Source organism: Mesocricetus auratus, unplaced genomic scaffold (genome assembly GCF_017639785.1).
Source record: "Mesocricetus auratus isolate SY011 unplaced genomic scaffold, BCM_Maur_2.0 Super-Scaffold_100006, whole genome shotgun sequence".
Classification (NCBI taxonomy): Eukaryota; Metazoa; Chordata; class Mammalia; order Rodentia; family Cricetidae; genus Mesocricetus; species Mesocricetus auratus.
The window spans coordinates 33,689,741-33,705,816 of record NW_024429190.1 but is presented as its reverse complement, the minus strand read 5'-3'; the positions used below and the strand labels follow the sequence as shown (position 1 = coordinate 33,705,816).

Genomic DNA, 16,076 nt, shown 5'->3' with positions numbered 1-16,076 from the left:
CCCACAGATAAAGCAGAAATTTCAGTAAATGAGTTCTACAGCTGTCACAGTAACAAAGAAGAAGCTGGGTACTCAAGTAAATACCGGGGCAGGGTAGGAATTTCACAGCTTGAATAAAAATGTCTAGATACAACTATAAAATACTAGAATATTTTATTGCCATCTGAGTCAGTTATACACACAATGGTTCTTACTCATCTAGATTATGAACATCTTACTTCAAAAATAAACAATGGATCTTCTCCAGAAAATATACACCTATCTCTTTTCTTCTATAATCATATGCCCACAGTTTCTTACAGAAAATACAAGGAAAAAATGAAGGTGGAATTCAACAAAAAGCAAAATCACCAAGTAGAAGTGGAAAGGGGGGTCGTTCTGTCAGACCTTCACAGAGGTCAAACCTAAGCACTGCTTAAGATGGCAGAAAGTGCTACACAAGTACAATGACGTTAACCACTAAGGCAGGAGAGTGAGCCCTGAAATGTTTCTTCAGAGACTCAATAAAGAAAGAGTAAGATATGTAAATATACTATGTCAGCACCAAGTTAACATAAAGTGCTTCTCTTACTATTCGTGTCATAAAATGACCCTCAGACTTCATCAGATATCACAACCAAAGAACTTGCTACAACAAATTGTTTAGTTCCACCCCAGACCTCTGAGTCAGCAGGGCAGGGCACTGCTCAAGAACTCTTGTGTCAAGCTACTGCTGGTTTTCTAGGGAGAGTTCTTTCTTCTCTAGTTTCTCCCCACTATGCCAATGCCCTTTTCATCTACTCTTAGAAATTAATGATACACATCGGCACAGAAAAACAACATAGATTATGAACCAAGAACATGAGTTATGTATTCAGGTTGAACTAAAAATCCCCTTTCTATGACTTATAAGATGATAACCATGTCATACAACTCAACCTATCTGAAAGAAGACAGATAATAATAGCATATTCTTTGCTCTTCGTGCTTGTGTGAACATCCCATACTTTGGTACACTGAAAAATAAATAGTAAATGTTCAATGTTATCCCCACATATAACTTCATAAATAAGGCTAGTCACACAGTAACAAAAATAAATAAACCCAGAATAACTATCAATTTTTTTATTAAACAGGGGCAAAAATTCTCTTTTACCTACTTTCTTAACCTTACTTTTGACCTGCTTTTCCTTTTATAAGAATGCCAGATGATCCCCAGTCAAACAAATTATACTAATACATTTGTAAATGTAATTTAGAGTCACCAATCATAACAAAACACTACTCAATGGGTAACTTTTAATCACACGTCATGCCTTAAAAAGTTTGATTTCACGACTTAAATGGACTTGTACAGGACAGACCATGAATTTGTTTTTACAACGTATTAGTGCAAAGACCTCCAAAATTAACTGCTCAAACCTCACAAAGGTGAAAGGGAAGTCCTTTTGTGTATTATGTTTCTCTTATTGGTTAATGAATAAAACACTGATTGGCTGATTGGCCAGGCAGGAAGTGACATAGCTAGGCAGAATCAGAATATAAGCAGGGACAAACAGGAAATTGCTCTCTTTCTGCCGAGACTCTGAACAGTAGAGATGTAGGATGCCAGAGGAGTAAGAGGTTGATGGACCTTTCTCTGGTAAGATAAGGCCACAAGGAAATACATAGATTAGTAGTTATAGGTTAAGCCAACAGATTTATAAGTAATAGAGCATCTGGGTGTTTCTTTGGGGCAGAGAAGGGCAGCGGGACCAGGCTGGACCAGAAAGCTCATGTTACCCAGAGGTATATGCAATCTAATGCAATTGAGAAGAAAGAAGTTTAACTGTATCTCATTTTTAAGTTTAACACTTGTAAACTGTTTATATGCATCTATTTAATGTCTAATATACATATTATTTAAATACGTATATTTAAAATTATATCTGAGAGTGCATTTGCAGAAGTTTCTTACTATAATGATAGAGGTACAGGAAGAAAATAGTTTGGAGTACAGGCAGGCAGCACTACTGTCAGCTTCCACATAGTTCTTTATTTGCACTGCTATCAGGATCACCAAGTGATTTACCAATATTATTTGTATACTCTCTAAATATTTATATTTAATAAGGCACCTAAAAATAAATAAAACCTCTGTGTTACTGGTCCTTCTCTTGGGGACCCACCCCTTCTGCTCAGAGCTCTCACTGCACTTACTTAGAGAAAGCCAATGTTATTTTACAAGGTGCCTTATGAGGAGACCCAAATAGCAGAGAATTGTTATTTCTGCCTAACACCATGTAAGGACACGAGAACACATACAGGATCTTAGGTAAATCCACCCCTCCACACACCCTTACCATCCCAACACCTACATCAGGCCTTCGGATTGTGTAACACTAGCAGATACATCAGCAGCAATGTTAAAGAGAACAAGAGCCAGAAGACAAACTGTTAGGTCTTGAATCTGAAATGTCTTGCACAGTTCAAGCACTTGTTCATGAGTTGGTACTGCCTAGGAAGCTGTGTAACCATTAGGAGGTGGGAGAGCTATCCTGCAAAAGTAAGTTACTAAAGGAGATCTGCCGAAGATTATACCTGGGACCTGATTCCAGCCATGCTCTGCTCTGTGACCCACCATGACACATAGCCCTTCATCACACATTGCCACCACTATGCACTCTACCACGCCTTCCCCACCCCAAAAGGCTGAAACTTCTGAAGTCATGAGCCGAAACAAACCTTGGTATTCTTAATCAGAGTCTGTCAAGTGGTAGCAGTGATGTAAAAGTAACTATACACGCTCTTTGCTAGCACTAACGCTTCTGACCCATAGAAAACAAAAGATAATAAATTACATTAAACACTGTCTTTTCGTGTCACTTGTTACCATGGTAATAGATGTTATGTGTTAAAGTTTTTGACATAAAACTTTAGTATAAGTCTCATCAACATTTGATCCTCTGGATAACCAACAATTCAAATATTCACTGACCTTTCTTTTCCTAATCCTAAATTCTATCTTATAAGTGACTCTGCCTTCTCAAATGACTCCCAACAGATAAACAGCTTAGGCTACACAGTGAGGTCTGTCACCATCAACCTTGAAACCACCTATTTTACATGACTACAAAATAGAGTGAAAGAGAAGAATGAATGAATGATAAGAAAAACTAGATAAAGAAAAAGATGCTTCAAAGCAAAAAAATACAATGTTTTAAAACAGAAAAGAAGCTCATGCATACTGAACTTGACTTCTCAATGCTGTCTGACTGCCTCATTCACAAAACAACTATTTACCTCTCTCATTTAAATTATTTTATTAAATACCTACCAAAATATTGTTAATATTGACAGAATGTACGTACTTCATTGTAAACAACTCAACCTAAACAGGTCAGAGTCAAGACATACTGACATCTTTTATTATCTTGGTCTGAAAAACAATGACTTTTATACAAAAATTTTTATACATTCTTTCCTAATTTGAAACATTCCAAATCTTACAAACTCAGTTTTATCACAGCCCGAAAATTTACCAGATATGTATTCTATTACTGACCTGTATAATATATTCAGTAGATACACTTAGGCTGCCACTTATACAAGACCATCTCCAACATCCTACATAAAGTTACATACAGCCTCCCCCATCATCTTCCTGTCCTGATCCCCTTACCCACTTAAGCATTGGGCTTCTTAAATGTGCCTTCCCACAAGCCCTGCCAGAATGTTAGCTCAAAGACACAGACTTCATCTGTTTTGTTCCTGATCTATTATTCTAAGCATCTATTTGGACATCTGGTATGCAGTAGGCTCTCAAATATTAGCTCAAAATTAAATGCATGAATACACACTGTGGTGGTTTGAGTAGGCATGGTCCCCACAGACTCATGTGTTTGAATGCTTGGTCTATAGGGAATAGCACTATTAAGAGGTATGTGGCCTTGTTGGAGGAAGTGTGTCACTGTGGGGGGGGGGTGGGGGAAGGGCACTTTGAGATCTCATATGCTCAAGTTACACCCACTTGCCTGCAGAACAAGATGTAGGACTCTTAGCTCCTTATCCAGCACCATGTCTGCCTGCACACTGCCATGTCCCATCATGATGACAATGAACTAAACTTCTGAAACTGTAAGTCACCCCACTAAATGTTTTCCTTTAAAAGAGTTGCTATGGTCCTTTACAGCAACAGAAAACCTAAGACACACACTACACAGATAAATGTTTTCGCATATAGTCAAAATACAAAACAAGAAATCACTGAAGAGAAAAAGTTTTCAGTTAGCATTTTAAAATGCTAAATACTTCAAATTTTTTAAAAATATTATTATATCTCCCAAATGTCAAGAAATCCATATACTTTAATTTTGTTTTACTATGCTATCCCATTAAACTTATGAAATCCCCAAATTGAGACCTATTACAGAATTAATGACTTTTCAAATGAGATACTTTAATTTTAAAAAACACAGTAATAAAACTGAAAACACCAAACTAGCACAAGAACTGCAGAATTAAAATTCATCCTTTAAGGCCCTCTAGACTAGTACAGTCAGAACAAAACAGATCTGGACATTTAAATTTCCTAAAAATCTCATTAAACTAAAACAAGTTCATTGCAATATTGCATTTAATGTCACTAATATGTCCAAGAAATTATCATCTTACACATTATTAATATTTTGTGTATATATGTACATTTGTGTGTACAATGTATGGATGAGGACCAGAGGTCAGAGTCAGGCACCTTATTCAACCAGTCTCCATCTTAATTTTTGAGACAGGCTAGCTCACTGAATCTGGAATTCATCAATTCAACTAGACAGACTGTACAGCAAGTACCCAAATCATGCTGTCTCACCGCACAGCACTGAGATTTCAAGCATGCCCAACATGCTCAGCTTTTTTGTATTATGGGCGCCTGACTTTAGGTCCTTCATGTTTAAACAGCAAGCATTTTAAGAACTGAACATTCTTCAAAACTTCCACTACTTTAAAAATGTATACTTTATTTTACTCAAATATACTTTATTTTCCTCAAATATTCACATTTTTACATGTATTTTACAGTATACCTCAATTTCAAAATCCAAAAACTAAATGTGACTACTGGCACCCATCCTATACAGTGAATGTCTATATTTTTTAGGTAACAATAAATTAGAAAGGCATTCTGCATTTGTATTTAAGCATCAACCTTCAAAAGGAAAAACAGAAAGATACTTTTTTCTATAAATTTCATACTGATAAAATCCTAAGATCTATTTTTTAAACATAGGCTTTTATAAACTGGGGTACCATGAATGAGTTGACAATGATATTCCCAGAAGGCATCAGTTACTATTAAAACTCTCAGTGTTGGGTATGAGATAACTTCCTTACAAGTAGTTTGTCAGGGAGGCCACATAGGCCCCCAAAACATCACAAGATGCTGACTTTACTCTTGGTTGCCCACCATAAATAGACCCTAATACTTAAGACTTCACAAAGTAAGATATAGAGAAACTTCCTCTCTGCTAGTTATTTTTCATGGTCTAAGAAAGTGCTGCACAAGCCTGTGGGGGAGAAAGTCTTACCAGTGGTAGTTTTACCCAACGGTGGTAGACACTGCATGCTATAAATCTGACCTTCCACACAAGATGTGTCCACTAGTACATAATGGCATAAGTATTATGGATGTAACCAATTATTTTCTGATTGAAGTTGAGGTTTGTACCACAAGAGTGAATTCTTGCCCAGTGCTATAAACCTAGTCAAATGAATACATCTGGTAAGATCATAGACTCTAAATGTCTATTCTTGTTTTGCTGAATTTATGTTGTCAAACTGTCTTCTAAATTTTCATGCCTTTAAACATAGATTAGCGCTAAGCCCAACCTTGGTAAGAGAGGCTCCTCTTTTCAGTGGGTATCAATTAATGCAGACTCCCCTAAATGGGACATTTTATCAACCTACAGCCTAAAGTTTCAAGGATGTAAGAGTCAGAGAATGGGAAGGAGTGACAGAGCAGCTATGGTTGCTTGTACAAGACCCACAAAGATCAAGCAGGTCAACATGCAAGAGGCATGGGGTGGGAGTCACAAAGGCACATATCTATTTTATGAGTTAATGGCAGTCGATGGCTGCTAGAAGAAGCTGAATTGTTATTATTTATATTATTAATATTTTAAGAACACATCCTGTAAATATACAGTTGGGACTCGGCTCTACAACTCTGCATTGTAATCCATTGTGGTTTTCTGTAATGGTTCTTGTCTGTTACAAAAAGAGGTTTCCTTGATGAGGGGTGAGGATAATACTGATCTGTGAATAACAAGACAACTCCTGAAACTGAAGGCTCAGCAAAGAAGGGACTGTAGGTAAGAGACACAGGAATGGTGAGCTTGCTGTGAAATATGTCTCCTAGGAAAGTCAGAAGCTACAACCATGAAGCTTCACCAACATGATTGCTTAAACATGAGATGAACAATGATACCAACAGACATGCTAACAAGTCCACGAAGCCTCAATCCTGACAAAGAACTACAAGAAAGCTGAGAACAAGAGAAAGTCTTCCCAAGGGATAATATAATGTCCACTGGACATCCCTGAAAGCATACACATACAAGTAACATTGAACAGACTGACCAAGTTGTATTGTGCATTTAGAAATACACATGCATGCACATACTCTCTCATATATGGATTTTAGACATAGATCTGGGGAGTGCCAGCCTATAATCTCACGGCCAGAAAATCTGGGAAACAGAACCTTCAAACAATGACTAATGGAAGCAGAGGCAGACACCCACAGCTAAACACTGAGTTGAACTCAAGGAACCCAGTGACAGAGAGGGAGGACTGATGAGCACAGGAGTTAATACTGGGCTGGTTTAACCCCCAGAAACAGCTGACCTGACAAGGAATCCAGCATGGAATTGATCAAGACCCCCTGAATGTAAGTGTCAGTGAGGAGGCCTAGGTAATCTATTGGGCCTTGGGTAGCAGATCAGTATTTATCCCGGGTATACAAATGGACCTTGGGCGCCCATCCAACAATGAGAGATGCACTCTCACCCTGGACTCTTGGGGGAGGGTCTAGGCCCTGCCCTGGATGATATGACAGACTATGGACACCCCCATGGAGGGCTTCATCCTCCCTGAGAAAAGGAGGGGGTATGTGGGGGAGGGTGTGGGAGGAGGGGAGGGAAAAGGAGAGGGACCAGGGATTGACATGTGAAGCAACCTAGTTTGTAATTTAAGTTTAAATTTAAAAATGAAAAAAAAATGTCCATGAATTTGAAAGAGGAGGTACATGGGAAGATTTACAGGAAGAAAAAAAAAGAAGGGGAAACTATGTAAATAGTTATAATCTCAAAAAAATAAATAAAAACAAAAACATCTTTAGAGGATTGTCATTGTGAGGTAGAAATAATCCTTTCCCACATAGACTGCACTAAGTCACATGGCTTGCCTTTACCAGTCTGATACTAGCAAGTGCTGGCAACAAGAGTCATGATACACATTCACACACAGAAACTTCCTGGAATGCTACCACTTTAAGCCAGCTCCCAGGCAATAACAAACCCTCACCTAGACTCCTGGATCACAGACATACAGAAGGAGAAAACATGAAGGGTAAGACAGTATCACAGCAGCTTGCAAATACATACCAACTGTCATAGGTGACCAGCCAGACCTACAGTAACAAAACATTGCCCAGTTAACCCACAGAATTTGGAATAAAATGTCATTAACACAAAACAATCAGAAGATTTTGAACTTAGGAGTTTAAGGCTAGCCTGAATAATATTTCACTCCCTCATCACAAAAATCAAAAAAAGAAAAAAAATCCACAACTACCAATCTGTGAACTCATAATTACATTGGAAAGGAAAGGCAAAGGAGCAAACTAAGAAAGTCAGAAAAGCCATGTTAATACAATAAGAAAAATTATAGCTTAAAAAAGAAAAAAGCTAAAGGCACTGAAAAATGAGCTGAGTTCCGTATGAAAGAGAAGCCAGAGCTCCACCTACTTCGTCACTCTCGTCCACTTCTATCCCACCGTCTTTGTCATCATCCATTTGTTTATGTATTGTCTGAAGCGCTTCCAGACTAAATCTGTCTTCTTCAGTGAAGCATGGTGGACTCAGTGATATACACGGATCTAAAACAGAGCAGAAGATAATCACTAACTTGCCATTCTAGAATGCAGGCTGTCAATAGATGTAATCAAGAACAAAATAAAAACCAGGCTTCAGACTAAGACCAACATCTTTTGTCTTACCAGAATATATCCAAATATCAAAGATATAAGAAACAAAGTTGAGTAAAAATAAACAATTCAATTAACAATAGGCAACATTTCAATTTATCTAACACATCCTCATCTTTCAAGATATCTTGGTATCCAGTATTTCTAAAGAAAAAACAGATTTCCTCATATTAAAAGAAAAAAATAACATGAAATAGATGGTGCTACTTTTGTACAACTTAATTAAAATGAAAGGTTGGTGATCATTCAAAATAGAAGTAAGGAAGGGAACTGCAGAACAGCTTTGTATTTATGATAATCCAAGAGTCTATCTGGGTTTTCAATGTATACATTTTAAGGTCAACAGATTTTTAAAGGAAACTTTCTTCAAATCTTATTTCTCATGTTTTCCTTAGTATCTCTTTGTTGGATAAACCCCTACCAATGGAATACCAACTAATCATTTAAGGCTGTCAAAAACCAAAGGGCTAAGGCTAAAGCCTGGCATGCATGAGTCATTGTGTTTCATCCCAAGCTGAAAAAAAAAAAAGGATAATATAATAAAAACAAAGCACTACTTAGAGGGCATATATCATATGAGGGTCTTCAAAGACATAAGGCCAGTGGATGAAAGGTCCTCTCTAATGCTACGACTAGCAAAAGTCTGTATACCAAAATGGGATAGCATTGAACTTTTTCACTCACACCCTAAATTGCTGATTAGTAGACTAAAATTGGCAAACTTATTGCTACCATTTTACTAAATCATAAAACAGTATTATTTAAAATTGTTGTATAAGCAGAACCAGATGCATTCCTAGATGCAGTGATTTTAGGTTTTAATACAATGAATTTTATAAAGAGACTGCCATAGTGTGGTTATCTCACCAATAGTTAAAATCTGGTCCTGTTGCGAATTGTTAACAGCTAATTGTGAGCAAACCAAGTCAATAGTCTCAGTTATCTCACTCATCTATAAAATAAAGCAAAGAGACCACATGCTTTCTAAAGTCTACTGCAAGAAGAGCATCTAATTTGGTATTTATAAAAAAAAATGACAGTAAAGTAACTGAGAATCACAAGTTATTTTATTTTCTAAAAGATAATTCACACCCAAATATCTATATGTTCCAGTTTATAATCTGAAAAATATCCAGGTAACTTAACATTTTAATAGTTTTAATTTAAAGTCTAACTTTAATTTCTTTAGTGCTTAAAGAAAATGGAATAGAAAAGGAAATTACAGAAGGTGGGACATGCAATTACAGGCCACATGTAGCTCAGTGGTTAAGAGCACTTGCTGCTCTTACAGAGAACCAGGGTTCGATTCCCAGCACCTACATGGCAGCTCACAAGCATCTTTTACCACCAGTTCCAGAGCATGCCTTCATCTGATGCCTTCATCTAACCTATGCAGGAAACAAGCACACAAGTGATGGACAGAGAAACATGCCGGCAAAACACCATACACACTTAAAAAACAAAAAAGATTGGGGCGAGTACATGCTTAAACCAGCTGTGGTGGCACATGTCTTTAATCCCAGTACAAGGGAGGCAGAGACGGGTAGATTTCTGTGACTTGGAGGTCAGCCTGGTCTATATAATGAGGTCTAGAACTACATAGTGAGATCCTGCCCGCCCCCCCACCTCAAAAAAAAAAAAAAAAAAAAACAAGGCTAGAGAGACAGGTTGGGCTCACAACCAAAATGTCAAATATTCAAAACTCTAAGATTTACTAAAAACTAAGAATTTGGAAGGGTATAATGATCAATTATGATTCCTATTCATGAAGTAACCAGAACATTGATATCATTTTGAGTTAAAATTCATGTGTAGCTAATGGACAAACTCAAAGTAAAAGGCAAGCTTTCACATTCCAAAACAAGTAGAATCAGGATCTACATGATGCATAACTACCTCCAACACATTGACTTTTTATGCATACATCTTGCTAATATATGGTGGCAGTTTGTTATAAGTGATACAGAACACACACACACACACACACACACACACACACACACCACTCACTCTGATCATATGGGTCTTATAGTTAAATTATCTAAGAGAGCTGTACAGCCTTTACAAAGTTCAGGATAAAATTAAGAGTAACATATAACCTGGGAAAAAAGGCATAACCAGATAAAATTGGACCAGGCATGTTCACACATGCCTATAATCCCAGTACTCCAGAGGCATAGGCAGGACTGCCACAAGTCTAGGTTACATAGCTAATGCCAAGACCATCAGTGCTACAACAGAGCAAGATCCTGTCTTAAAATCAATTACTTAAAATTAAGATAGGTAACTATTTACTTCAAGGTACTTCATAAAAAGTTAACTAATTTAATAGAATACTGTCAAGTTCTACTTCAGAGTCTATCTTTTCCACAAAGATCTTTCACAAATACTATGAAATACACTTCCTTCTCCAAACTCCAGTCCATCTATTAAAATCTATTGTGTACCTACTGTGCTGGGCACTGGAAATGCCACAATAAACAAGAGACAAACATTCTAGTACACTCTTCAAGGAAGGATAGATATAAGATGAGCAAGTGAAAGCTTAGCAATGCCAAGCAATTGGGGGGGGGGGGAAGCAAAGAGCAGGTACAAAATGCTAAAGAATTTTAAACTTTTAATTTTCAGATCATTCTAAATACAAGCCTCACATTATGCTGTACTCTACTATATTATATATCATTCTGCCCACACAGCTAAGCACACAAACAGGGCAAAGACCACGTTCTTCCATTTGTTACAAGTTCACAATAACTAGGATTTTGCTGGGTGTATTTTAGATCTGATTAATTCTGACACTGCATACTTTAGATCACAAACTTCTGTACTATGCACTAGAAATTAAAAAGAATATCATATACTTTTTGAAGTCCAGAATCTAGTGAGAAAGAAGATATGCTGATGATTTGAATATGTCACCCTCAAGCCTTGCACTGAGAACATAAACCCCAATGTAATAGTATTGGGGAAGCGGTCTAACCAGGGGTAGTGGGTTATGAGAGCCCACCTTTAGGAATAGGAAAAGCTTAGTGCTAACAAGGAGCATGAAGGTGAATTTGACCTTTGGCCCTCACTTGCCATCTTTCCATTTCCTCCTACCTCATACTCTCTTGTCCCAAGGTGCTTGTACCTAACTGTCGGCACCCTGATCATGAGCTTTCTAGCCTCCAAAACCGTAAGAAATGAATTTCTATTGTTTAGATATTGCCAGTTCTGTGGCATTCTGTTACAGCAGCAGTCAAGACACACTAAAATAGTATGTTATGGGAACATAGAACCTAATCCAGACTAGAAAAGAGAATCAGCCAACTTTTCTAGACATAAATTTAGAAAGTTCAAAAAACTAATGATCTTGAGGAGAGAGAAAAGCATGCCTGAAAGAAAATGTCCAGTAACAGGCTAACAGTATGTGACATGAGACACATGCTAGTGGGTCCCTGTGTATGAGTAGAGAGCATAGGAAAGGGTAAAACATGGGCCGGAAACTGTCAAGATATTAGACATATAAACCTTTTCTTTTCCATTCTAGGGAACTCAGACCTTATCCTAAGGACTTAGTAAAGCCAGTAAGGGGTCTTAAGGGGGTGGGGGGTGCAAACATAATCAGACTCATTACAGAAAGGTCGTTCCAGTGACATGGTAAAATACATGGAATGCAGGCAAGATTGAGAGGCACAGTAACGGGGAAAGTGCCATAACAAAACCACAGGATTTCAGCTAGGTGGTAAGTAGTGGCGCATGCCTTTAATCTCAGCACTTGGGAGGCGGGGGCAGGTGGATCCCTGTGAGTTCGAGGCCAACCTGGTCTACAAAGCTACACAGAGAAACCCTGCCTCAAAAAAACCCCACAGGAATTCAAACAAAATAGGTGCATAATGAAGATGATCCTAGGTTTTATACACGATGGAGAAAATGTGACAAAAGTGATCCACATAGACTATTATTTCCTTTAGAGTAGATGAGACAGTTTAGTAAGTAGCACACACTGTGCAAGTCTGGTGCCCTCAATGTAATCCTCTGGCACCCAAGGTCTTTCCCCAACCTGACTTTGATCCCTGGAAAGTGGAAGAACCAACTCCGGAAAAAGTGTCCTCTGGCCTCAACATTGCACAACACCATGGAATATGTGTCCTTCCGGGTATACACTATGCACCCCTCCCCACACACACACACACAATATTACTACTTTTGGAAAGAATACTATGTCCTTTAATGTATAATGACTTAAGACCTATAAATGCCAACAGTCATGAATTCTTAACTCTATTACCATCTCTATGTCTCTTTTTATTTCTTTCTCAATAATTTCCTTTCTAGATTAATTCAGCAACAATTGGCTGACTTAATTTATTTTAAAATACTCAGTCTACTGCATAAGATCACAGTCATAATGAACACAGTATAATGGATTCAAATATGATAACTGAAATTATTCTTTTGTCGGTATTTCACAGACCTTACTTCCCAAAACACACTACTGAAAATCATGTACTGCATACCCGGGAATATGTTTCCTATCTAAAGGGATTCACTCTTTCATTTAAACAACGATCTCAATTATCTCCAATAGCTAGGCAGAGCCTGGTGCTGGGCACACAACATAACAATGGAAACATTCTCTCCTTGGAGCCTTCACCTTGTGTTAAACACAGTATGGCACAATGTATCCTTTTGGCTTCATATACTCAACATTCTTTTCTTTTCTCTGCACTAATAGCACTTGACACCAAGGAAAATGGGATCAGCTTGAACAGAATAAGACTTAGCCTACTTAACAATCAGTAACATCATTAAATTCCACCTTGTTTTCCTGTATTCAATGCCATATACTCCATCTGAAGCATTAAATAATTTTAAGTGAAAGAAAAAGCTATTTTCATCTGAAGTGAATTAAAATTATTTCCTCTAGTACGAATTTACTACTAGAAACCAGTGTCATTTGATAAGTGCAATTTATCATACTAATTCTATGTTTCCTACCTTTCAGGTGAAATGACTCATCAGTAACTTGCTTAATAAGATGACATCTACCTAGACATAACATTTGGAATCCTAACCAGATCTTCAAGCTTCCAAATCCAAATCAGTATAGTAGATATAAAGAAATATGTCAGTATTCCTAGTGTCAGAAAGAAATATGGCTGCCACTGATACTGCCTGCATGAGAGAGCATTCACAATGCATGCACATGTCTTATGGGGAAGGGTGCTTCCTGAGTGACATTTCCAATCTTCAATATACACCTACATTTTCTACCTTCCTTTTATTTAGACAGCATATCTCACTTCAATTCACACTTCTCTTGAACAAACCACTCGGTATGGTTTAAGTGTGAACTTTTCCCAAGCTTAAGTTTTGTGCTCTTATTCCCACACAGGTGACAAACTCTAGAGAGGCCACAGAACATCCACAAGGTATGGCCTGGTTGATGGAAACATGTTATCAAGAAGGACAATCTCTAGTCCTGCTCTCTATTTCCTCACGGCAAAATAGACATAGTGTTCAGAGGGGAAAAAAAAAAAGTAGAGACTAGCCTATTGAAAGGTCTACAGACTATTCTGAATAAAGAAAAAAACAAAAATTTCTCCCTGGCAAGGAAGCCCACATTTGCAGTTCCCTCTGCCAGGAATACACTTTCTCCCTGGTATACCCATGGCTGATAAACTCCCTTCATCCCAGGGAACATGTTTCTCCCCAATTCCCTATCTCAAACAGCCGCTCCTCTTTCTCTTCTGACTCCAAGTTTCTCCACAGTCCCTTATCACAGTGATATGCACATCTTTATTCCCTTACTAACTCCCACACTGAGAAGCCACCATGAAATCACAGGCTTTGTTTTCATCATCCTCTCCACGCTGCCTAGAACAGTATCTGGCTCACAAGAAGCATTCAAAAATACTTGTTTATCAACTACTTATTAGCTTCTTTTGGATTTGTTTTGTTGTTGTTGTTGTTTTATGGGTTTTGTTATAGTCTTTTTTTTTTTTTGAGACAGAGTTTCTGTATGTAGCCCTGGAAATCACTTTGCAGACCAGGCTGACCTCAAACTCATAGATCTACCAGCCAACACCTCGCAAGTGCTGGCATTAAAGGTGTGTACCGCCGTTACTCTGTTAATTAAATGGCTTTTAAAAGTAAATGTTTGGAGAAGTCTTTTAAGAAATTACTCAGGGGATTAAAATTCAAGCTGTATCAAATTGATAAATTTCTCATTTCTTTATGGCTAAGGCTAAATCTAAGTAGGCAGTATACATTAAATAATCTGCACTTCTCAACTATTTCACATTTATCTAAGGCTTAATATGATGTCCATTCATTGTCAGATATTATTGTTTACCTATTGAAAATAATAAACAGCACACTATGCAAAAATGACCAAGCAGAACTTTAAAATGTCTACCATAGCCTTCACAGGGCCCCTGCTGTAGTGAAGGGACCTGTGACGAAACTCCATGAAATCAAGGAGTATGTCTGTTCTGACTGTACCAATACTCTCCATTCTCTACCCATAGTATTACTCTAGTATGTCCAATAAACAATGTGCCTGACTTTTACACATATTCAACTGTCTCTCCTGTGGTCTGATGAAAGAGATACTACTAAGTAAAAGGGAAAAAAAGAAAAAACTCCAGCAGGAAATAACATGCACTCTGGAACCCACAAATAATACAACCTGCTAGCAGGCTCTCAACTAGAGATCTGGTCTCTTTTGACCCCCTCTCCTTATGTCCTCCCCACTGTTCCTGGCAGATTGTGGATGGGAGACATGACAAGGACATTGAACAACTACACTGCACAGGGCAATCTCACACAACAAAGCAGTCCTCCACTAAGTTAGTATTTCTCCCTAGCTTAGAGGAAGAATACACTAACAAGATGTCACTCTTTTGTTTTGTTTTGTTTTCTTTATCCTTTATATAGAGGGGCATCTAGGTTGCTTCCAGGTTCTGGCTATTACAAATAATGCTGCTATGAACATAGTGGAACAGATGTCCTTGTGGTATGAATGTGCATCCTTTTTGTATATGCCTAAGAGTGGAATTGCTGGATCTTGAGGTAGACAGATAACCATTTTCCTGAGAAACCGCCATACTGATTTCCAAAGTGGCTATACAAGTTTGCATGCCATCATCAGTGGAGGAGTGCTCCCCTTTCTCCACATCCTCACCAGCATAACCCGTCATTGGTGTTTTTTTTTTATTTTAATCATTCTGACAGGAGTAAGATGGTATCTCAAGAGTTGTTTTGATTTGCATTTCCCTGATGACTAAGGATGTTGAGCAATTTCTTAAGTGTCTTTCAGCCATTTTAGATTCCTAAATTGAGAATTCTCTATTTAGATCTGTAGCCCATTTTTTAATTAGATTATATAGTGTTTTGGTGACTAGCTTCTTAAGTTCTTTGCATATTTTGAAGATCAGCCCTCTGTCAGATATGGGGTTGGTGAAGATCTTTTCCCATTCTGTGGGCTACCATTTTATCCTACTGACTGTGTCCTTTGCCTTACAGAAGCTTCTCAGTTTCAGGAGGTCCCATTTATTAATTGTGGATCTCAGTATCTGTGCTACTGGTGTAGTGTTTAGGAAGTCATCTCCGGTATGCAATGTATATGTACACATATACACACACACACAGGAGAACAGATTCGTGTTTTTTCAAACTGGCTCATTTCCTTTTATGCTAAACAATATTTCACTGTCTGAATGAACCATAGTTTATCTGTCCATTCCGTACTGGAAGACATCTTGGCTGCTAAGCTTTGCCATCCTGAACAATGCTGCTATAAACAACTCTGTGTAGCTTTTTGTATAAATGATTTCCCAACTCTTCTGGATAAATACCAACAGATGTAATCACT

The 16,076-nt window shown here is 37.8% G+C and overlaps 1 protein-coding gene across 1 annotated transcript in view; it reads right to left on the bottom strand.

The window, feature by feature from the left end:
• The window catches only part of Stim2 (stromal interaction molecule 2), a 125,070-nt gene that overhangs the window by 68,593 nt on the left and 40,401 nt on the right, over nt 1-16,076 (bottom strand). Inside the window, 1 exon segment of the mRNA XM_005068761.4 lies at nt 7,980-8,110. Within this exon segment, the coding sequence (XP_005068818.1) occupies nt 7,980-8,110 (131 nt within the window).